At 53.0% G+C, this 24,355-nt stretch overlaps 1 protein-coding gene across 11 annotated transcripts in view; it reads left to right on the plus strand.

The window, feature by feature from the left end:
• The window catches only part of OSBP2 (oxysterol binding protein 2), a 371,738-nt gene that overhangs the window by 306,850 nt on the left and 40,533 nt on the right, over positions 1-24,355 (plus strand). For all 11 annotated transcript variants that reach the window (XM_048822247.2, XM_048822244.2, XM_048822243.2 and 8 more), the window contains 5 exons: positions 31-229; positions 5,283-5,400; positions 7,518-7,584; positions 9,088-9,255; positions 17,488-17,733. In XM_048822247.2, coding sequence (XP_048678204.1) covers positions 31-229; positions 5,283-5,400; positions 7,518-7,584; positions 9,088-9,255; positions 17,488-17,733 — 798 coding nt within the window. The remainder of the gene's footprint in view (positions 1-30; positions 230-5,282; positions 5,401-7,517; positions 7,585-9,087; positions 9,256-17,487; positions 17,734-24,355) is intronic.

Raw genomic sequence — 24,355 nt, forward strand, 5'->3', positions numbered from 1 at the left:
CCTGACCTGTGTGTTTCTTGCTTCCCCCAGGCTTGCCGCGACTTCCTGGAGTTAGCCGAGAGCCACAGTCGGAAATGGCAGCGGGCTCTACAGTATGAGCGGGAGCAAAGGATCTGCCTGGAGGAGACCATTGAGCAGTTAGCCAAACAGCACAACAGCTTGGAACGGGCCTGCCGGGGAGCCCCCGGCCTGTCCTCGAGCGCCACAGCAGTCAGCAGCACTTCCAAGGGTGAGCGGCCTCCTTCCCCGGGGGCCCAGAGGGCTGGGACGCCAATGGCCTGGGTCCCGCCCGCCAGCCCAAGACCTCTGCTGCTGGGATGTCACAATGTGAGCTCTGCTGCTGAGATCTCACAATGGCTCCGGGGAGTCACTGACAGAGCCCAGCAGTATGGGGGCGGGGCGGGAGATGGGGCAGGAGGGATTGCCCTCTCGCTCGTTCCCAGTCAGCCACTGGTAGGGCACCAGCAGAGACGGGAAGGATGGGCAGGGCAGCCCATCATGCCCATGGATTTTTTCTCAGGTGAAAGCTCGTTGCGGGGTACGGGACAGGCATGGCCTGTGACAAGGCAGTAATACAGCTGCCTCCCTAGGAGCGGGTCTCCCCAGGGGAATCCCGCTCTTCCCGCCGTTGCCTCTACTGCGCATGAGAGCACTGGAGCCCTTTGCCCACCTCCCGTGGCTGGGGTCTCATCTGGGTTTCGTTTGCTGGTTGCAATCATTGCTGGAGAATAAAACCGAATTGCAGGTGATGCTGGTGCCAAATTGTCGTCCCCAGGCAGCCAGAAGGGTGTCTGGGTTCACCAGCAGCAGCAGGGTTTGGTTTCATTGTACCCCACAAATGGAGCCTTAACTGACCAGTAGCAGCTCATTCCTTGGCAGTGTCTAATGCCAGGCTGGGGCAGTTCCCTTGAGCCACGTTGGGGTCAGGGGAATGGATCCACTCAGATAAATACGTAACATTCAACCCCACCAGAGCCCTCCAGCGTAAAGGAGCCTCTCACTGTGATGCTCCGTAGCTGTAGGGCTCTCCCCACAGGGCAGTGTCATCACAACATTGGTTTGTGATGCAATGTAACAGGTGGCCTCCTGCCAGCAAGGAACATGGGGCATAAGTATATTCGCTCCTCTAGGGCCTTTGGCCCAAGTGGCTCAAAGCATTTGACATCCCTGGGAATGGTTTATTGTTCCCATTTCTGGAGGGGGAGGGAGCTGAGGCAAAGAGGCGAAATCACCTGCTGAGTGTCACAGAGCAAGGCAGTGGTACAGTAGGGAATCAATCTCAGGGATTCTGTTTTCCCCCATGCTGTGATCACTAGATCACACTCCCTTCAAGAGTCAGGATCTGAATCCAGACATCCTGACTCCCAGTCCCCTACTCTAACCACGCTGCCTCCAAGACCTAGGGATTTAACCTAAGAGCCCAGCTTGCCAGGCCCCTGCTCTGACCACTAGATCATACTCCTTCCCCATCAGGAAATTGAATGCAGGAGCCTTGACCTGTGGGTCCCCTGCTCCAGCACAAGAGTACGTTTCTCCTAGAGTCAGGAATAGAGCCCAAGAATGGTTCTGTCCCACACTGGGCCAGTCTGAGACATTATCCTCCTCCTCCAAGACTTTCTGATGTCTGGCTGCTAACTGGAGATACCTGCCTGCCAAAGGACAGTGAAAAGCACCTAGGAGCAGGTGTTTCATATCAGCAGAGGCCTCGAGTGCGGCACAAACTAAGCTGCATTTGCAGAGCTGGGCTATTTCTCAGATGGGAAGAGAAGACGTAGCCTGGGCTTAGCAGAAGCCCCATGCTGTGTACAGCCCCATCAGGTGCTGAAGGGGGACACACCAATCTATTTCCCGGAGTGTTGCTGTGGCCAAAAGGGCTAATGTAATCCTTGGGTGCATAAACAGGGGGATTTTGAGTTGGAGTAGAGAGGTCGTAGCACTTCCGTATTTGGCACTGGTGTCATTTTTGCTGGAATAAACTGTGGTCAGTTCTGGGGCACGTAATTCAAGGAGGATGTTGATAAATTGGAGACGGTTCAGCGAAGATCCATGAGAATGATTAAAGGATCAGAAGACCTGCCTTAGAGTGATAGACTCAAGGAGCTTGAGGTGTTTTGGTTAACAGAGAGAAGGTTAAGGGGTGATTTCATTACAATCTATAAATACTTGTATGGGGAACAAATATTGGATAACGGGCTCTTCAGCCCAGCAGAGAAAGGTCTAACAAGAGTCAAGGTCTGGAAGCTGAAGCTAGACAAATTCAGACCGGAAATGAGAAGTATGTTTTTAAGACTGAGGGTGATTAACCATTGGAACAATTTACCCAGGGGTGTGGTGATTCTCCATCACTGGCAATTTTTAAATCAGGAGTGGATATTTTTCTAAAAGCTCTGCCCTAGGAACTCTTATGGGGCAGGTCTCTGGGCTGTGCGATAGAGGTCAGATGATCACAGTGGTCCCTTCTGGCTGCACTGCATGGAGGGTGGAGAGGAGGTGTGCCACCCTAGCAGAGCTGGATGGCAGTATGATGTGTTTTGAAGGCTTACTGCCCCCGACACTGGGAGAAACATCCCCTGCTACACCTGGGTAACCAGCATAGCCATCATGGCTGGAAGGAGGCAGGGCTAGGAGCTGGTCCATGCCCCACCCACATTGCCCCTCTCTGGGGCCATTAGCTAGCACACAGTGCTGGGAGGCAGCTTGTAGCAGGGTGTGCTGGGGAGCAGCCCCTTGTGGGCCCTCTTTTCCCCCGCTAAAACACCCACATGGCATAGACATTTACCCCCAGTCCCCTCTTTAGGCTTCTGAAGATGCGCAGTGTGTCGTGCTGATTAGCACTGCCAGGGAAAATGTCACAGCACATCCCTTCCGTATGGATCCCAGTGAGCCAGGACCAAGCAAAGAGAAGAGAACAGATTTCCTTTGGGGGATGGGAGAGCAAAATGCAGCTTGCTGGCTGGAGAAGGTGCATGGATAGCACAGTGTCTGGGTCTTCATTGCAGATTCTTCCCTTGACCTACCTCCTGCCTCTCGGAGGGATGGATTAGCTACAGGAACGGAATAACCCCTCCTGTCGATGCAGGAAGTGCCCACGCTATGGCGTCGTAACTGCGCCGCTGTAATGGCGGCTGTCGTGTAGACTTGCCCAGAGCCTGTTTACATGGTGCATTCGGCAGCACGTCGTGTGTCGTCATTTCGCCCCAATAGGCAGCAGGCCCAGCTGGTTGCGATGCCTGGAGTCCCAGTTGCTTCTGTCTTTGTTCCATTTTTCAGTTGCTCCTAACTTTGTCAGACTTGAACCATTGAGCTGAAAATTGCCTGCCGGGTCTCTGATTTGTAACGCAATAGCAACCAGCGGCCCCCAGTAGAATCGGCGCTGCTTGGTGCCATACAAAGACACAGGAAGACCATGTCCCTTCCCCCAAAGACCTGACAAGGCCTGAAACAAGGGGGAGCAAGTGCCCGTGTTCCACCGTGGGAGCAAAGCGAGGAGGGAGGCTGGGTAAAGGCCACTGTAGCATGTGGACACCACAGGAGTCATTCCGCAATTTCACAGCTCCAAATCATTGGAGGTGGTTGTTTCGATCAGCTCTCCCCAAATGCCCCAGGCCCAGCTGTCTTTGGTTGGCTGATTTCTTGTAGGAGGTGGGCCTGAGGAAGGATTGGAAGGATGAGAGGGTTGTAGCCTTATGGCTCAGCTCCTGGAGGGGGTTCCATGCATCAGGAAGGGCAGCGTGGAGAAGTGTGTTGGAGAAGGCGCCAAATGGCATCCAAGGCCGGCCTCAGTGGCAGAGCAGAGGGAGAGGCAGAGTTACAGTGATCCCAAGAAGCTCGATCTTGATGCTGGTGAAGTGCTCAGCTAGTCAGCTAGGATGTGACTCTTAGTAGCTGTGTCTTGTATCGACTGGAGGGTGTGCCATCAGAGCGCCCGCCCAGAGGAGTGTTAATGGTCAGTGTGGGGGATGATGGGGTGCTGGTGTCTGAATGGAGGAAGGGTCAGATCATAGCTCTTGAGGGAACAAACAGCAGCAGGGTTTGGAGTCCCTGGGCAGGGCTGCTGGAACAATGTGTATAGTGGGCGGGGCTGAGAGCCATTGGCTCAAACTGCAAACTCTCTATATGATGGAAACCACTTGAAGCCAGGGGGTGCTGCAGCACCCCTAGTTCTAGCCCCTGTGTCTCTGGGCAGGCATGTTCCCTGTTATTGGTTCAGATCTCTCAGGGAAGAACATTTTTTAAACATAAGCAAACGTTGTTATAAATCCCTCCCGCCCCCCCCCCCCCCCCCCGGCAAATAGCAGGGGCCTTGGGGACAGCCCCAAAAACGCCATTAAACTTGTTGTTTGAGATTGACTAGATTGCCAGTTGAACGTGTCTGTTTTGAAATTTGAACCATATTTGATGGGACACACCGGTCACATGGTAAACTTCCAGCTGAATCCAGGCATTGATGGCGTCTGTGAGGCACTCATCACCGTGGTACCAAAGCGTTTTGTGCCCTGATTGGGCAGGAGCAAAGTCTGCCTAGCAGTGTCCCCCTCATTTTTCCCACCCACGTGCGGAATTAATTTTGTTATGTGCAGCAATAGGGAGGTGTTGTGTGACACGTGACCTTCCTATGGGTGCACATAACATTCATGTGGTGGGGGTGGGGCCGAGGGGTTCAGAGTGTGGGAGGGGGCTCAGGGCTGGGACAGAGGGTTGGGGTGCAGGGGGGTGAGGGCTCTAGCTGGGGGTGCCAGCTCTGGGTTGGGGCTGGGGATGAGGGGTTTGACGTGCAGTGGGGCTACGGTGGGGAGAGCGGACCCCCCCCAGCTCTCTCACTGCAGCAGCTGGGCTGGGGGAAGAGGTGTCTCCCCAGCCGCAGCAGGCCCAGGGCCAGGCCAGGCCAGAGGAGGGGCGGCTGTTCCCCAGCCGCGGCAGATCCAGGGCTGGGGCTGGGGCTGGGGCTGGGGCTGGGGCTGGGCCGGCGGGGAGAGGCAGCAGGTCTGGGGCTTGGGGAGAGGCATCTCTCCCCGCTGTGTGGCACTTAATAGGCAGCTGCGCAGTCACGCAGCTTAGGGGGAACTTGGCTACCCAGCTCCACCAGCACCCTTCAGCCAGCATAACGCTGGGCGTGAGAGAGGAGAGGGAAGGGGACAGACAGACAGCACCATGGGGCAGGGGGGAAGAGCGAAGGTCTGTGGGGATCCATTGGGGCTGTGGTCTGGGAGCAGATGTTAATGCTCTGTGTGAGCAGGCAGGGGAAGATGCGGCGCTGACCGGGTTGTTCTTTGTGCCCACAGGGAGTGTGCCGCCTGCCAAAGGGGAAGCCAGTGATGAAGATGAGGAGACAGAGTATTTTGATGCCATGGAGGATGCACCAGCTTTTATCACAGTAGCCGCAGACCCCAAACATCACAGGTATGAAGCTACCCACAGTGTGGTGCAGGCCCAGAGCCCACCGCATGAATAGGAAGAGTGGGGAGGAGGCACTTAGGCTGGCTTCTCACGAATAACGTAGAGGCAGCATCCTCTTGGTTTGCATTAATCACACCCACCCTTTCAGGTGGGTCAGCTGTGTGGGCAGGCAGCAAGAGGTTTCAAACATCAGTGCTGGCCAGTGGCCTAGAGTGTGGAGCCCTCTCCCCCTGGCAGGGCAGAGTGCCCTCAGACAGAGCCACCAGGCCCCTTCTTCCTGGACTGGAGGGATAGCCTCTGGCTGGCTCTCTCCTCTCCACCAGGGCTGGTCAGGGCCACTGGCAATGTTTTTGCAGTGTGGACTCTGCCCACTCGAAACTGGATGGAGACCCGCCAACCCGCTGTGCATGAGGCAAAGAGCCGTGATCAGGAGGGAACAGCATGGGCTGGATTTGAAATAGCCACAGAGGTAAATGGCTCCCTATCCCGGACCCAATGGCCTGGTCTGTCCCCCCGAGGCCTGATTAGGAATGTGGGATTTACCAAGTGTGAGGACAAGTTTCTAACTCGGTAACACAGGCCCAGAGCCTCCAAGTCATCTAGGCTCCCAACTTCCAGAGAGCTCAGTGGAGCTTAGGAGTCTGTCTACCTGTGAGGATCTGGGCTGGAGTCCATGGCACGGGGGAGTTTTCAGAAGTCCGAGATCCCAGGCCAGAGAGCACTGGGGACAGAGGGCAGCAGCTGCCCTGGCTCCTGGGGCTCTGGGGGAAACAGCTGCTCCGCGCAACAGCACCCACCAGGCTGGGCCTGTGTCATTGGACCCAGTGCGTGGCAAGTGTCGCGTGCTGCCATTCTCACTGGGCAGCACTGCACACCCACTGCCTTGGTAGCAATGAGTGCACGAGATGGAGGGGAACAGGGAATCCCTGAGGACAAGCAAGGCCTGCTTTGGGACTGGTTCCCATGCAGGGTCACAAGCGGGAGATGCACTGTGCCCTCTCCCTCCTTCTCAGGAGCCACGGGGACTGGGCCCAGCCTGTCCCCCCTTTCACAGCCACTGGGGTCTGGTTTGCAAACAGGGAGGAGGCCCTATTTATCCAGGAGCCCAGACTCCTCCCACTTTCCCAGCCTGCTCGGGAGGAACTGCAGCGCCCAGCTTGCCTTCGGAGGCCTCCATCTTCTGTAGGGAGGGCTGGGAGGAAATGGCTTCTCCTGTATTCTAATGCTTTGGCCCCGGTGAGTTCTTCCAGGGAACACTCCCTATTCTGGACCCCCGCAGCCTTGCAGAGCAGGCCCCCAAGCCAAGGTAATCAGAAGCAGAGCTGCTGCTGGCCCAGGGCACTCTGATGGCCCAGGATCAATTATCTGCTCTGCTACAGGCCCCCTGTGAGAGCTTGGGAAAGTCACTTAGCTTCTCTGGGCCTCAGTTCCTATCCATCTGTGGGGATAAGCCCAGCCCTGCCTGGAGGGCTGTGAGGCTAAATCCATTAGAGACTGTGAAGGGCTCTGAGCCTTTGGTGGTGGGGGCCACAGGCATACCTATGATGGAGCCAGGAGCAAGAACTTAGGTTGCCTGGCCTCCCCAGACCTGAGCTTTAACCACTAGACTGCACTTCCTACCTAATCAAACCATGGCGATGGGGGCCAGAGCTTGAGGAGGGCACAGTGATCTCTCTTAGTGAGAGACCTGCCGGCACCAGGAAATGTCTCCCACCTAGCTCTATTTACAGTAAAGAGACAGACTGTTGAAAAGCTGGGCCCAAGTGTGATTTGCAAACCAGTTTGGCTTCAGTTTCAGAGGGCCTGGTGATGAGATTAGGCACAATAGATCCTAGATCTGGGAATCGGGATCTTTAAGGGCTTGGAAGTGAGTTTTAGAAAGATCCTTTCCAGCAATGCACCTTGGTGTGCACTCGCTGACCCACAGGAGCAGCTGGCTTCATCGCAAGAATGAAAAGAAATAAGAACCTCCGGCATGTTTGCATACTGAGCTCCATCTATTGCAGCCCCCTTGCAATATCCTGAGGGTTAAATCAGGCCCCAGCATGGCCAGAGCAGCTATTCCTGTTCTGTTCTGTGCCTGCTTGCACCCATGCCCTCTGCCTCGGTCTTCCCTGCAGGCGTTCTGGCAGTAACCTGAGCGGGGCCAGCGAGGGGCACCCTGAGGACTGGAACCTGGAGGACAATGTGAGTGCATCGGGCAGATGGTGCTGGCAGAAAGTAATGACAAGGGGCAGGCCCCAGGGGACGAAGGCAACTTGGGGAAAATCCCCGTCCGATTCCCTCGCAGGGCAGTAGAATGGGCCATAACGGAGGAGATGGGAACTGAAGTCTCAGTTACAATATTCCAAGTGTGTCCGTTCAGCAGGGAACAAGTGGGAGCAGAGGGGAGAATAAGATGGATCAGCTCCCCCCCAGCGCTCCCCGCACTTCACACAGGATCAGCCGTAGTTCTGGTGATACCCCTCTGCCCCAAAGAGTCTTCTCCCTCCACCGGTGGCTTTGCACTGGGGCCAGGTTGGTGGCGCCAGGGGGCTGAGTGCGGCTACCCGGCCATATCTGCCTACATGTGGTCCTCCTGAGCCTTTCTTGTGAGGAAATGCCCTGGCGACCTGGAAAGCCAGCCCAGTACACGCACATGTTAAGCAGCACCTGTACTGTTGTCGAGCAGATTTCTGCCCAGCCCGCCAGGCCTTTCCTGAGAACAAGCAAAGCCGCCTGCTGGGGGACGTTCTGGGTCTGAGCTGCACATGCCCTGCATGGGGAGAGGCCAGATCCCAGGAGTGATACCTCAAGAGCTGACTGTCACCAGCCGCCAGGTTTCCATGGTTGGTTAGGGTTGCCAACTTTCTGATTGCAGAAAACCGAACACCTGGCCCCCGAGGTCTCACCCCTGCCCTGTCCCTTCTCTGAGGCTCCGCTCCTCCCTCTGTGGCTCACTCTCCTCACCCCCCCCCCACTCGCTCATTTCCCTGGGCTGGGGCAGGTGGTTGAGGTGTGTGGGGGGTGAGGGCTCCGGCTGGGAGTGCAGGCTTCAGTATAGGGCCAGAAATGAGGGGTTTAGGGTGCGGGAGGTGGCTCTGGGATGGGGCAGGAGGTTGGGGTGTGGGCTCCAGCTGGGGGTGCAGGCTGTGGGGTGGGGCCAGGGGTTGGGGCATGGGAGGGAGTGCAGGGTGCAGGCCGAGGAGGGAGGTGGGGTGTGAGAGGGGGCTGAGAGCTGGGGCAGGCAGTTGGCATGCAGGAGGGAGTTGGGGTGCAGGAGGGGGCTCAGGGCTGGGGGAAGGGGTTTGGGGTGCGGTGCAGGTTCCAGGTGGTGCTTACCTGAGGTGGCTCCCGGAAGTGGCGACGTCCTCTGGCTCCTAGGCACAGTGGCAGCCAGGGGGGCTCCACACATTGCCCTAGCCGGCACTTGGGGTCGGGGCAGTGCGTGGAGCCTCCCTGGCTGACCCTGCACCTAGGGGCCGCAGGGACATTTTGCCACTTCCGAGAGCCGCACAGAGGTAGGGCAGGCAGGGAGCCTGCCTTAGGTCCGCTGCGCCACCGACCGGACTTTTCATGGCCCAGTCAGCGGTGCTGACCAGAGCCGCCAGGGTCCCTTTTCGACCAGGCGTTCCAGTCGGAAACCGGATGCCTGACAACCCTACGGTTGGTTGAGCTGTCTCTTTGACCCTAAGATTGCTGCTTCCCCAGGTCTTTGAGAGCGCAAATAAAACTGGCTACAATGAATCAACGGGCAAAGACGTCCTGCCGAAGAAGAGGAGACGAACGCGCATCCCAGACAAACCCAACTACAGCCTTAACCTCTGGAGCATAATGAAAAACTGCATTGGCAAAGAACTGTCCAAGATCCCTATGCCTGTACGTGAGTGCTTCCCCACTCTCGCCTGCGCCGCACCCGATCTGAACGCTGCTTTCTGTCAGTATTTTGGTCAGACATTATGAAAGGGCCTGATCCTGGGAGGTGACGAGCTAGGGGTACTTGGTGTCTGCCAGGATCAGGCCCCAAAGAAGGAAATCGGAGGCAGTGCTGAACTGCAGAGGTAGGGCTGGGGGCACCAGCATTCTGGGTCAGGCTGGGTTCACCACTGAGCAGCTAAGGCTCCATGAAAGGGGGAGAGCTGTGTTTTCTCTCTTCCTGTTGGAGAAGGAGGTAACGGAAGCTGCCGAGACCTGGGCATTGGGAAGTAGCTGACAGCAGCAGAGCTGCAGCTGCACACAAGCCTTGAGCAGAGTCTGACTTTTGCATTGTGAGACACTTTAATCGGAAAAGAAATAGAATGATTCCTTGTGTGTTTCCAGTGCTCAGATGACAGTTGCCCCCCAGCAAGCCTGTCTCAGGGCAACTGCCACTGCTTGGGACCCTTCAGCGGAGCGAATTTGCATTGCCAATTGTTTTTGGCAGTTGGCTCTTGTGACTCTCTTATTAAGAGGATTCAAGCAAGTCAGCTGTGCAGTGCAGTCTGATCCTATCTGCCCCGACCCTGCCTGCCTCGTGCGCAGGAGTTAGGAGCAGCAGAGGGATTACGTCCTGTTGGTGGGTTTGCTGGTTTGAATGGATTTTCCCATGTGGGTGATGGGGGACAGGGAAGGAGACTACTCTGCCTGTAAACTGGGTTTCTGGATCCCCTGCACCAGCCTGGACTCATGGGTTTGCTCCTCACCTTCTGAAGGATAAAGCAGAGGGGCTGTAGTGAAAGCAGAGTTTGCCCTACAGCATAGCATCGGGGGAGGGAGGCTGTCACTGACGCCAAATGCTCTATGGAAAAACCTTCTGTGATGATGTGGGGGAAGGATAGCTCAGTGGTTTGAGCACTGGCCTGCTAACCCCAGGGTTGTGAGTTCAATCCTTGAGGGGGCCATTTAGGGATCTGGACCAAAAATTGGGGATTGGTCCTGCTTTGAGCAGGGGGTTGGACTAGATGACCTCCTGAGGTTCCTTCCAACCATGATATTCTATGATGGACCTGGCTTGATCTCCTCCCACCTCTACATGGAGCACTGATCTCTTCCCAGATGGGAGGCACTGGCCATGGGCAGTGCTCTATGGGATTGTTTTTCAGCACTGACAATGGTGTCAGCATCCCCCTGTTTGGGTCACGTATCCCCTGTGCCGTGGGGAGGGTCTGAAGTTACTTACTCCTGTCGGAGGATTGTTTACAGCCATCTGCTTTCAGGTCCCCTTCTCAAAGTGCTTTCCTCTGTAGAAAAGGAAAGCAGAATCCTATCTTGACAGTAAAGTTTCCAGTTCCTACTCTGAACCAGGAAACCTCTTTGTGGAGTCCGCAGCTGCATTGCCGGTGAATTGTCCCAGTTGGGGGAGAAGAATTGCTTAGGTCTAGGTAGGTGACACTGGAATTCATGCTTTAGAGAGCTCTCTGAACCACTGAGCAAAGCTCCTAGGGTGCATGACATGCTGAGGGACATTCCCGAGCCCGTTAGATGTGGTTCTGCTTTGGAGATTCCACCACCTCCCTAGGTAATGCATTCCAATGCTTCACCATCCTCCTAGTGAAACTTTTTCCTAATATCCAACCTGAACCTCCCCCACTGCAACTTGAGACCATTACTCCTTGTTCTGTCATCTGCTACCACTGAGAACAGTCTAGATCCATCTTCTTTGGAACCCCCTCTCAGGTAGTTGAAAGCAGCTATCAAATCCCCCCCCCCTCATTCTTCTCTTCCGCAGACTAAATAATCCCAGTTCCCTCAGCCTCTCCTCATAAGTCATGTGTTCCAGACCCCTAATCATTTTTGTTGCCCTCCACTGGACTCTTTCCAATTTTTCCATATCCTTCTTGTAGTGTGGGGCCCAAAACTGGACACAGTACTCCAGATGAGGACTCCCCAGTGCCAGGGCCCAGCAGGAACCACGGTTCTTCTTGCTTGGCCCTGGCAAAGGGACCTGCGGGATGCTCTTAAACACCTTGCTGAGCAGTGCCCATGGGAGACACTAGGCTTTGGGGACTGGTGCTGACCCAGATAAAATCCTGCCCTTAGTGTTGCCCAGGAACCCATCCCCAAATTGCATCAGAAAAGGCACTTTGCAAAGGAAAATTGCCTTGTATGGGTGGCTGATTCTGCATCTCCTGCTGGCCGGCCCTGTAAGCACCATTCCTGGGACACGGTCATGGTGCGGTCTGACCAGTCTCCATTTGAAGATTAAGCACTGCCAGGCTCAGGAGTGAAAATGCCCATGGCCGCTGGAGAGTTCCAGCAGCGAATGTAGGTTATCGTGGCCTGTCAGAGGACAGAACTAACCTGAGAACCATTGTTCCAGTCAGGAGAGAGCTTGCACGGTAGCCATATAGCCAAAGTCCAGCTCTTACAGAACTCACTGACTCCTCCCCCCAGGGTCAGAAGGGCAAATGCCCTGTTATGGCAGCTTGTGCATTTTGTTGGGGAAAACACCCGTTATCCCTCCTGGGGGCTGTGCCTGTATGTGGTCTAACAGCCTGTGTGGCACTAAGTGGTAGATCTCCATCCCTTTCCCACAGTGTTCTCCAGCAGATACACCACAGTCCTGGGCAGCCCATTAGACTCTTCTGCAATATCCATTTCAGGGGAAAGTTTGAAGTGTACAGGAATGTGCCTAGACCTAATGGAATGGTGTAAAAATACCAGCAGCTGCTGCATCTGCAGTTTGGAGCAATTTATACCTTTCCTGTCCATCAGAACATCCCGGGAATTACTTATGCAGAGTCAGGAATGTGAGAACAATATGCGCTGCCTGCCCCAATAACGTCATCTGTCAGCCTGTGGGAATTAATTACAATAAGCCCCAACAGGGCAAATTAATCCACACAGCTTCCCCAAGTTGCTGTCCCCAGTAAACTGTACATTAACCCCTGTGCTGTAAACAAACCGATGGGACCTAACAGTGACCACAGCTGCCTGTCCTCCCCCTCCATCAATACACTCAGCATCCTCAGCACAAAGACCTAGTTCTGCGAGGCACTGAGCTCCCATTTGAAGTCTGGGGAGGGCTGCCCCAGTTACCGTCATTTGAGATATTTACTCTGAGAACAATAAACTCTTGGGGAAAGGCTGCAATCGTAAAGGGCAATTTAAAGCCAGTATCTGTGATGCATTTGCTTCTAGTGCAGTACAAATCAGCAGGAGGTTGCAATGGACTGATCTGGGTGCTGTGCATTAGTGTCAGAGTCCTTTGTTATTCCCAAGTTAATAGCGCCAGGATAGTGAATGTGAGAAATTCTTAATGTCTTATATGCACTTCTAAATATTTCCCGGGCTGGTTCTTTTGTTCCCTAGTCCCCATTTGCACACCAGTGGCAGATGTAAGGAGCTTAATAGATCTTCCATTCCACAGAGACAGGTTTCAGAGTAGCAGCCATGTTAGTCTGTATTCGCAAAAAGAAAAGGACTTGTAGCACCTTAGAGACTTTTCTTTTTGCCATTCCATAGAGCATTTTTCCAGACCCCATCTCCTCCCTATATGACCTGAGAGATTTGAAATCTTTCTGGGCAATTGAACAGGTGCCTGCAGATGTTTATTGTGAGTTGATATCTCTGCAGTCTCAAAATGGAATGTGCAATAAATCAGCTGTGGGAGTTTTGCATTTTTGATGGATTAAACTTTATTCATCAGTGGGAAGATTTTTGATTTCCCATTGAAAGTGCAATGTTGTTGGAGCAGCTGTTGGGTTGGTTCTGGTACTGTATGTTGGAATGGATCAGTTTGCCTGATTTCTCTTCAGCGACTTCTCTCAAGGTGGTAGAGCTTTGCCCATTTTGTAAAGGCTGTATTGTAAATGTGCAAGGAAACCAACCTTTTCGACACAGCCGATTAACTCTTCCTTTAGCTCTCTACCTCAAAGTTTTGAGGATGCTCTAAGGATCCTATTGCCTATATCATAGAATATCAGGGTTGGAAGGGACCTCAGGAGGTCATCTAGTCCAACCCCCTGCTCAAAGCAGGACCATTTAGGATATGCTAAATCTCAGAGGGACACTGACCAGATTTTAAGAAATATGTACATAAAAATAAACTAGGGCTGAGGGGGAAGCGGTTTTCCCATCTCACGAGAATTTGAGATTTAAAACATTTTTCCCATACCAAATCAGGACAAAGCCAAATCTTCTCAAATGGACCATCTGATTAGGGTCAATTGACAATTTCAATTTTGACCACTCTTCTTTACGCTTTTCACTATAAATGAAGTTACATTTTTAAAAGAAAAGTTTATTCTGAACAAAACCCCCCAAACTTTTTGTTTATAAAATGTTGACACAAGACATCTTAACAATTTTGATACATTTGTGTCTGTGGTTTTCAGGTCAAAACTGACCCTTTCCCATTAACCGTTCCAGTGAATTGGCTTTTTCCTTTTTGTGAAAAAACATGTAGTCAAAACCCTGGCCAGCTGTAATAGTGCAGCGTAGGTGTAGATGTGTCAGCACCAGGATACTAGAGAGATAAGAGTGACCCGAAAAAGAGTTCTGTGTGGCTTGAAAGCTTGTCTTACTGGACCAACTTCTGCTGGTGAGAGAAAGATAGGACCTCGCCCACCATGTCTCTGCTGTAATTGTAACATGGTCTGATCAGTTTCTCTTTTGCTTTTAGTTAGTTTCATGTTCTGGTTCTTAGGCACTAGCCTGGTGCTAACACTGCAGAGGACACTTTACTTTTTTTTTTTAAACTTATATTTATTGGAAACTTTTTAAAATTTCATGGTAACATTTCTTTTGGTCTTAGGTTTTCCTGAAGCTGTTTTTTTTTTCCCAGCATCAACTTTCAGGGGTAGACTTGCTCTGACAGTGTTGCTTTAAGAAAGAGACCCACGATCAGATCTCTACAAATAATGATTCCAGAATATTTCGCTGCGTTTAGCAAGAGCATCATCCTTCCAGTTTAGTGGGATAAGCAAAAGAAGGAATGATTTTAGCTGCATGCAGGCTGCAGCTGGAGTGGAGAGAGCTCTGGACCCAGAGGAGGTGCTGGGCTGAGGATTTAATTGCTGGTTATTTATAGAAGCAGGGAGAGGGGAGTAATTAGCTGTGCAACAAAAAGTTAGGTGTGTACATGTAGTCTCCCCTCTCCCCATATGCCTCGTGCTGCTGCAGGATGTCCAGCCGTGATCCCTTCTGCAGCATGGCATCAGGCTTGAGCTCCAGCTCTGTCTATCAAACATGTTTGGCAGGAAGAGCGAGTGTGGAATTATTCAGGTGACCTGCAGAGGCAGAAATTTGCGAAGGCAGAAGAGTCGTCATCTTGGCCTCAGCCCTGAAGTGAGACACCTGCACTCTGCTAGCTGCCACCATTGGGTCTGTGATGAATGATGCAAGGGGGATAGAAGCAGAGCGCACAGCAGCAGCATTTCCCTGCTCCCAGCCCCACCGTTACAGTAAATAGATCTCTGACTCGCTCCTTGTACCTCTTCCCTTTTGATGGCTCTCTGTTCACTGTGTCTCACACCTGAGATCTAGGCAGGGCAGAAAGCCCAGCTTAATCACTGCCAGTATCTGGAATTCAGGGATGTCAGATCACTAAGCCATTGTTATTTAAATCTTATTAGAGAGAGTCCTTTCAAAGCTGTGGCTCTCTGGACTATCTCAAAGCTCTCTGTTTTCCTATGGAGGTCTTTCTAGGCTGAAGATCTGCCCCAGTTCCAGCCCTCGGTGCAGCTACACAATCACAAACCTCCAGTGCAGACAGGCAAGCCCATATTGCACCAGGAAGCTGAGCTCTGCTATAAACCAGGGCAAGCTGCAGAGGTGCAAATCATGGCATAGAGCAAATGATTCTCAACAGGGGGTCCACGGACTATGTCTAAGGGGTCTGCGAAAGATTTAGACTGAAAACTGACTGAACAGAATTCAACTCTATGTATAGACGATCGATTTCCAATGGGGTCTGCACCTCATTTGAAATTTCCAAAGGGGTCTGCAAATGAAAAAAGGTTGAAAAGCAAGGGCATAGAGCATCCTTGCCCGTGTGTGCTAGGGATTACATTGATGCAGCTCTGCTGGTTGCAGTAATAGGAGCTAATGTGCAGTGCAGAGAGTGCCCTGGAGAGGGACTCTTTTCCGGTGTTGGATAGTTCAGGTTGGTTCACCTCTAGCTCTGCACTAGGTAGGCTTGGTACCTGGCTTTTCAAACTGCCTTACTTTTAAAACCTGGAACGTTCTCCTGGAACCTGCCGTTAACCACCTGGCATCACATCCCCTCTGTCCCCTGGCCCAGGAGTTGTGTACTCAGCTTGAGGACCCTCTGGAGTGTGCAATCATGTACTAGAATGAAGGGGGAATTGGTGCACTGCTTCCCTCTAATTTTGTGTGGCCCAGGAAGCAGCTGGTTTTCATCTTGCTATTAATAAAGCTTCAGGCCTGGCTGGGCTGGCAGCCTGTTTGTGGGCGATCAGACTCGAGCTGCTGAGTGAGTCTGGCAATGGCTGGAGGCCTCTGTCTATGGTCCTTGAGTAACCCCGTCGTGCTGACACGGGAAGCGGTGCTGAGTGAGAGGGGCCCGCCCTCGGCCAGGGAAAGGCTCCTTGGGGGTGGGTTATAAATAGAAGCTAGCCGGTGGTGGAGGATGCCAGAGCTCTGTTCCGCACAGAGTATATTCCCTTTGCTGAAATGTTTCACGTCTGAGGATTGGTGTTGGTATTGACACAGATCATTTTGCCTGAGTGCTCTGAAGAGGGGATGTTTCAGTGGTCTCTGTGTTTCTGGCCCTAAAGAATGAATTCCCCTGTTCTTCCCCCAGAGACAGACACTCACTTCCCTGCTAATGTGCCTCGGCCCAGACCTAGAGGGACGCCCTCTACAAGCGTCAGGTCTCGGGCCCATTGACTTCTTGACTCTCTTCTGAGCCGGTTTGGCCTGGGTGACTGGTGCCAGTTCTAGCTCTCGAGGGGAAAGTGTCTGTGCGCGCAACACAGGATGCAGCTGAGAGTCAGTCCGTGCGGGTCTCCAAGTCCCAGGTCACACTGTTCCCTGCTGATCCTGGCCATGCTAGTCAAAGCCCCCCGAGCCCTGGTGATGTGATGCAGAGCCTAGGAGCCAGGCATGAACCACCCTCTTCACCTTAACACTAGAGTTAAACTGAGAGGGCAGCCTGGGCAACTCACTGTGTCTGAGCAGATCTGGCCTCCCCCGGCAGGTACCCCTTCACTCCACCCCACCTGGCAGCAGTCCCCAACCGCCTTGCCATTCATTGGTAGCAGCCGCCCACACACACTGTTGCACTGTTTTAAGTGAGGTTTCCTGCAGCTCCCACATGGAGGGGGATGGGAAAATCCAGACTAAGGAGGGGAAGAGACTGTAGAGTGAAGCACAAGGAGCCAGGGCTGGATTGACCTTCTGTGGGCCCGGCGCCAAACTTATTTGTGGGCCCCCATGGAGGCAACAGAGCCTGGCGTGGGGAGGTCAGTCCCTGGAGCAAGGGGCCAGCCAGGGGCAATGGGGCATGGCATGGCAGGGGTGGCCCTGCTCCACCCAATGCAAGGGCACTATTTACAAATGGGCAGTTGCCCCACGCACAGTGGCCTGCCTGGCCCTGTGCTGCCAGCATGCCCCTTCCCCTTGGGGGCAGGCCCATGCCACCCCACACAACCCACCCACCAAACACCCCCAACTCCCTATGGCCAGAGGCCCCCAAGACCCAGCCAGCGGGCGGGCCGAAAGGAGCAGGTGGTGGGTGGGGGAGCCAGCGGGATCACAGGGTGCAGGGCAGGTGGAGCAGGCTGGGGCCCCCTTGGAGCATGAGCCCGGCTCCATGGAGCCACTGGAACTATTGTAAACCCGGGACCGCAAGGAGCGGAGCTGGGTGGCAGTGCGCTCAGTTTGCTCTGGCGAATTAGAGCATTCCCTTCCTCTCCAGATCTCTGTTCAGGACACAGTCACCTTGGAGAGGCTGAGGGCTGAGCACTGGAAGCCCGGAAGTCGGAGGTTACCTTGAAAATTATATGTGTGGGAGAGCAGTGTGTATGGGGATGGACGTGCGACGCGACACAGTGGGACAGCAGCTAGGCCATAGTCTACCTGGAGATCACTGACTGCCGGTGTCTTTGACGGAAGCCCATTGCTCACCCGTTAGTGCACGTGCCTAACTGTCTATTCCCCCTGCATTAGGTAAACTTCAATGAGCCACTTTCCATGCTGCAGAGGCTGACTGAGGACCTGGAATACCACGAGCTGCTGGACAAAGCTGTGAAGTGCGAGAGCTCCACCGAGCAGATGTGTTTCGTTGCTGCATTTTCAGTGTCTTCCTACTCGACGACTGTGCACCGCACTGCGAAGCCGTTCAACCCCCTGCTGGGGGAAACATACGAACTCGACCGGCTAGATGAGCTTGGCTTCCGATCGCTCTGCGAGCAGGTATGGGCAGGGCTGCGGGAAAGGGGCTCTTCATCTCAGTCTTTCAGGAGCACTGTTGCATTCCTCGAAGAGCAGTTCCCTGGGGCTCCCCTGTTCCACACTGGCCCTGCTTCCACTGCAGTCAATCTGCATTTGTTATTGCTATGAATGGGCCCAGCAGCGGATCCTACACAAGTGACCCTTTCCGATGGCAGAAGCAAAATGTGCATTCCCCAGGGTAACAGGGTAGAAATGATGGGGAGACCAGGGGGAGGTGGGAGCCTCTTCCAACCTATCGCAGTTTTAACTAGCTGGACATAAGTACCAAATTGCCAGCCCTGGGTCTGGGATGAGCTTGCACATGGAGCTTTGCAGCTAAATTCTCCACAGATGTGTTGTCTCTGTCAACAGTTGTGCTTAATCTGTAGGCCCAAACGTGAACTGGTTTTGTGTTTCCGTTGTGGAGGGGAGTGCTCCTGATTGTTCAGAACCTAACGTCAGGATACATTCAGTTAAATCTGGTTCGGAGCAATAGTTCCCATATGTAAAATGCGTGAGGCCCCCCACTGTATAAACCTGGCTGTGCCTCCATCCTCTGCTCCCAGGGTCTGACGGGAGCTGCCATTTGCTCCCTTAGGAGCAGGCACAGGGCTGGTCACAGGGATCTGCAGGGGACAGAACCGGATACCCGGTGGAAGTCAAGGAGCAGGCTCATGCAGTGACACCCCCAGGAGGCTAAAGGGAGCCCAAAAGTTTCCCTGGCATCACCAGCTGGGCTTCCAAAGGCTGCCCAGCCGAGCTATTGGGCAGGTGGGGGTGTGGTGTTCAGTAATGCCCACAGAGTACATGGATGGTGCAGGGAGCAGGAGGATGGTGACTGATCATAGTGAAAGCCAGGGAGCGTTTGGGGGAAGGCCAGGAGTTCAGCTTTGGCCATGCACAGCTTGAGTGAGCAGCAAGACACCCAAGAGTAACCCCAAGAGGGAGGTGTCAGCCAGGCAGGCCGGGAGGCGGAATTGGATGGAAGTGACAGATCAGGTGTGCTGAGCCAATCAGGCTAGAGATGGTAATTGGAGTGCGAGAGCATGAGGTCACCCAGGAAGAGGGTGTAAAGCGAGAAGAGGAGGGCAAGGTTGGGGCCCTGTGGGACCCCCGGAGCATGAGAGAGAGGAGGAGAAGGACCTACCAGCAGAGATGCGGAAGCAGCAGGAGCACGGGTGGGACACACTTTAATTGAAACTGAAAGAAGAACACTCCTTGTGATGCCAAAATTGTCCCAAATGACAGAGGAAATGAAGAAAACAGCAAGGAGATGGTCATCCCATGGAATCTTGGCGAGAAGGTCGCTGCCCCCCAGGCAAGGTGGGTCTCTAGTTTCTCTCCCTGAGGTGCCAGCCGTGCAGTGCCAAAGCCAGTCTTGTGAGTTCTGCTGTAATTGTCTGTGTGCGAGGATGGGCGGCGATCATGTGACTCTCACAAACGTGCCCGGTGCGTGGAGGATGTTGTCTTCCCAGCCTGTGGCAGGAACGATGACTCGGTCACTGGTGGCCACTGTGGGAAGTGATGTTGATTCCAGTGGGGAGTAAAAAGCCATGGCAAGGAATGGCCTGAAACACTCCTTCCCCTCTGCATTCCTTCAGCATCAAGGGAGCGCTGCCCCAGAATGCTTAGGGGCTCCGTCGCCTAGTGGCTTCATGCTCCCACTGTGTAGCTCTCGCGCTCTGTATTCAATCCGAACTGGCTACAGGCCAGCAATAAAACAGGCCAGATAGGCTCATCTCTGCCGTGAGACCATCGGCCTTTGGGACGGGGTTTCATCTGACGTTTGAGCAGAATGGGAAATAGCAGTGAGGGCGAAACTCTGCTACAGCTGAACTGTTCGCATAAACTGCTGCCTTTTGAAATCTCACAGAGAGGCACGTTTAACAAGCTGGTTCCTCTCTGCTCCGAGTGTCTCTGCAGAGCTGGATGGGGCTCGGTAGTTTTCTTTGTCCTTGTCTTGGAATGAAAAGGTTTCATTGCATGGCCCTGACACAAATGAAGATCCTCGAGCTTCCCAGTGTATCCAAGGCTTGCCTGTCGAGCAGAAGGTCTTAATTAAAACCTGGTGAGCTTAATTAGTTGAGATCTATAAAGAAAATTGATTCGTGACAAGTGACTGTTCAATACTCTCAGCTGCTCCATCCCATCCTCCTGGTGGATAGATTTACAGGGCCATTTATTTTCTTTCCCCCATATGTAGACAGTGGTGTTGACATGGTGATTTATGTTATCCAGAAGGTTTATTTGTCATCTTGAAAAACAAGGTCCCATGGAGCAAGAGAACTGTTTGATCTTTGTCTAGATCAGCGTTTCTCGAATGCAGCCACCATGGTTGCATGTGGCCACCAGCGTATTTTTTTTCTGCAGCCACAATAGCCTCCAAAGCATGGGCAGAGATTGGGGGGGGGGGGCAAGCAGCGGCCCCTCCCTGCAGCACCCAGCTGTTGCTCCTGAATAGCTGTTACCAAGAGTAGCGAGATGCGCCACCTTGATGTTTGTGCTGGCACCGCCAGCAGGGATCGGTGCCCTGCACTGCACCACCTCGGAGCTCTGGGCAGCGCCTCTGGAGACTCACGGGGCCGGTGTCTGCGGTGCCGGAGTTGGATCTTGTCAGTGGAGGCGGCTGCAGCGTTTGATCACCAGGCTCTCCCCTGGGCAGCTGGGGCCTGGGGAGCCTGGAACTCTGCAGGTGGCCAGTGAGTTCTCGACCCCCTTCCCTGGAGCAGACTCTCAATGAAGGGCTGCAGGAGTCAGGAACAGAGAGACAGGGTTTGTCAGAGCAGCCACCAGCAGGAACCCCTGGTCTAGATTATGAAACCCTGAACAAAACACGAATATCTGCATGTAAAACACAGCCCATCCCCCTGCAAAGGCAGGACATGGCTCCCTGATTGACATATCCGATATGACGCTGACCCTGGCAGTCTTCTGGAGCTAATGCTCTGGTATTAAACTCTTGCTTCTTTCTACACTAGAAATTTCCCTTAAGATTTAAACTGGTCTCGATGTCAAAATGTTTCTGAAATGCCTTTGCAATGCAGTGTGAGAAGCAGCCGGTCAGCAGCTGGCGCTGCATGGCGAAAGCATTGTGTGTTACATCAAGGGGAACAGTCTCGTACCCCTGTCTCCTTGAGGTACAGCCCTGTGGACTTGCCTGGTCTCACTTACAGCAGTGTCTCCAGTGGAGTTTGCTTGGAGTGAAATGATGTAAAGGGGAGAAGACTGGGGCTCGGGCGAGTCTGCCAGGATCTGAGCATTCGGGAAAGTGCAGGGTTAGCCACTGCTGTGTGGGGAGCAGATGGGAACAGGAGTGGAGGGCCAAGTGCATGCAAGTGGAGTGAAAATATTCCAGTGTATCCCCAAATCCTACAGTTAGAGCCCCTGTGAACCAGACTCCTCCATCTATTGCTAGGGTCTGCTGACTGGCCCTCCCCAGCTCACAAATAGCAAGGTCAGAGCCCAGCTGTTTGACATTGTCAGCTATGGGCAGCTTAATGTGCATAGTGAAATGCAGCTTGGAAATGTGTAGCCTTTTGCTTCCGCATACCGCCTAGGTGGCCAAAGTGGCACAGGCATGCCCCTGTACAGGAGATCTGCAGTTCCCACAGGGGTGGACTTGGCAGTGCGAAATGGGCAGGTGCAGACATCTTGTTTGACTGAATCTGGAGTTGAAATAACTTTGCTGTTGGTTGTGCCCCTAATGAAGGGGCTCTTATAAAGCTGAGAACGGGGCTTGATTGGTTCTTGGGGCAGTTCTCCGTTCCCGCTTGGGGATGGTTACCGAGAAAGGCGAAGAGTCCATCTGCAGGAGACAATGTGCATGGATGGTGGATATAGGAGACCAGAGGGCAGGGGGAATGCTGAGAACCCTGTGGTGTTCTTTGCGTGATTGTCCACTCTTGGTGCACATGTGCCCCATGCACACAAGATCAGGTTCTTTTTGGGCCGCACCTGAGCAATAGGTGTCCTCAAGTCATAGAATCATAGAATATCAGGGTTGGAAGGGACCCCAGAAGGTCGTCTAGCCCAACCCCCTGCTCGAAGCAGGACCAATTCCCAGTTAAATCATCCCAGCCAGGGCTTTGTCAAGCCTGACCTTAAAAACCTCTAAGGAAGGAGATTCTACCATAGGTAACGCATTCCAGTGCTTCACCACCCTCTTAGTGAAAAAGTTTTTCCTAATATCCAATCTAAACCTCCCCAAGTGCAACTTGAGACCATTACTCCTTGTTCTGTCATCTGCTACCATTGAGAACAGTCTAGAGCCATCCTCTTTGGAACCCCCTTTCAGGTAGTTGAAAGCAGCTATCAAATCCCCCCTCATTCTTCTCTTCTGTAGACTACACAATCTCAGTTCCCTCAGCCTCTCCTCATAAGTCATGTGTTCCAGACCCCTAATCATTTTTGTTGCCCTTCGCTGGACTCTCCAATTTTTCCACATCCTTCTTGTAGTGTGGGGCCCAAAACTGGACACAGTACCATGAGACCAAGTTCCTGCCTCCTTAACTGGTTCCCACTCCTTGTTTTGGGTCCTGCTTCCTTGCTCTAACTCCAGTTACTGACTCTGGCTCGACCCATGGCATGGCTCCCCACTCTGACTCTGGATTGACCTGTGGCACACCTTCCAACTGACCATTAGGTCAGACTGCCCTATTGCAGTCCCTGACAACCTTGGGTCTGTGCTTAACATCTCCCAAACCCATTGGAAAGCCCTTTGGTGCTTGGCCTCTCATGCAAGCGCTATGAATCACCTAAAACTCCTGCCCCTTTGGCATGAGCCAAGCATCTAGTTAGAACCAGCATCTAGCTGGAGCTGCCTGGTTTCACACTCACGCCCACAGGCCAGCCTTCTTAAAACCCACTCGTTTCAACAGGGTAGGAAATTCATAAGAACGGCCATACTAGGTCAGACCAAAGGACCATCTAGCCCAGTATCCTGTCTACTGACAGTGGCCAATGCCAGGTGCCCCAGAGGGAATGAACAGAACAGGCAATCATCAAGTGATCCATCCCCTGTCGCTCATTCCCAGTTTCTGGCAAACAGAGGCTAGGGACACCAGCCCTGCCCATCCTTGCTAATAGCCGTTGAAGGGCTTATCCTCCATGAACTTATCTAGTTCTTTTTTGAACCGTATTGTAGCCTTGGCCTTCATAACATCCTCTGGCAAGGAGTTCCACAGATTAACTGTGCATTGTATGAAGAAATATTTATTTCGTTTGTTTTAAACCTGCTGCCTATTAATTTCATTTGGTGACCCTATTCTTGTGTTATGAGAAGGAGTAAATAACACTTCCTTATAGTGGACGAGAAGCTGGATATGAGTCAGCAGTGTGCCCTTGTTGCCAAGAAGGCCAATGGCATTTTGGGATGTATAAGTAGGGGCATAGCGAGCAGATCGAGGGACGTGATCGTTCCCCTCTATTCGACATTAGTGAGGCCTCATCTGGAGTACTGTGTCCAGTTTTGGGCCCCACACTTCAAGAAGGATGTGGATAAATTGGAGAGAGTCCAGCAAAGGGCAACAAAAATTATTAGGGGTCTGGAACACATGAGTTATGAGGAGAGGCTGAGGGAGCTGGGATTGTTTAGCCTGCAGAAGAGAAGAATGAGGGGGGATTTGATAGCTGCTTTCAACTACCTGAAAGGGGGTTCCAAAGAGGATGGCTCTAGACTGTTCTCAATGGTATCAGATGACAGAACGAGGAGTAATGGTCTCAAGCTGCAGTGGGGGAGGTTTAGATTGGATATTAGGAAAAACTTTTTCACTAAGAGGGTGGTGAAACACTGGAATGCGTTACCTAGGGAGGTGGTAGAATCTCCTTCCTTAGAGGTTTTTAAGGTCAGGCTTGACAAAGCCCTGGCTGGGATGATTTAACTGGGAATTGGTCCTGCTTCGAGCAGGGGGTTGGGCTAGATGACCTTCTGGGGTCCCTTCCAACCCTTATATTCTATGATTCTATGATACTCCAGATGAGGCCTCACCAATGTCGAATAGAGGGGAACGATCACGTCCCTCGATCTGCTCGCTATGCCCCTACTTATACATCCCAAAATGCCATTGGCCTTCTTGGCAACAAGGGCACACTGCTGACTCATATCCAGCTTCTCGTCCACTGTCACCCCTAGGTCCTTTTCCGCAGAACTGCTGCCTAGCCATTCGGTCCCTAGTCTGTAGCGGTGCATGGGATTCTTCCGTCCTAAGTGCAGGACCCTGCACTTATCCTTATTGAACCTCATCAGATTTCTTTTGGCCCAATCCTCCAATTTGTCTAGGTCCTTCTGTATCCTATCCCTCCCCTCCAGCGTATCTACCACTCCTCCCAGTTTAGTATCATCCGCAAATTTGCTGAGAGTGCAATCCACACCATCCTCCAGATCATTTATGAAGATATTGAACAAAACCGGCCCCAGGACCGACCCTTGGGGCACTCCACTTGATACCGGCTGCCAACTAGACATGGAGCCATTGATCACTACCCATTGAGCCCGACAATCTAGCCAGCTTTCTACCCACCTTATATTGCATTCATCCAGCCCATACTTCCTTAACTTGCTGACAAGAATACTGTGGGAGACCGTGTCAAAAGCTTTGCTAAAGTC

The sequence above is a fragment of the Caretta caretta genome, chromosome 15 (genome assembly GCF_965140235.1).
Source record: "Caretta caretta isolate rCarCar2 chromosome 15, rCarCar1.hap1, whole genome shotgun sequence".
NCBI lineage: Eukaryota > Metazoa > Chordata > Testudines > Cheloniidae > Caretta > Caretta caretta.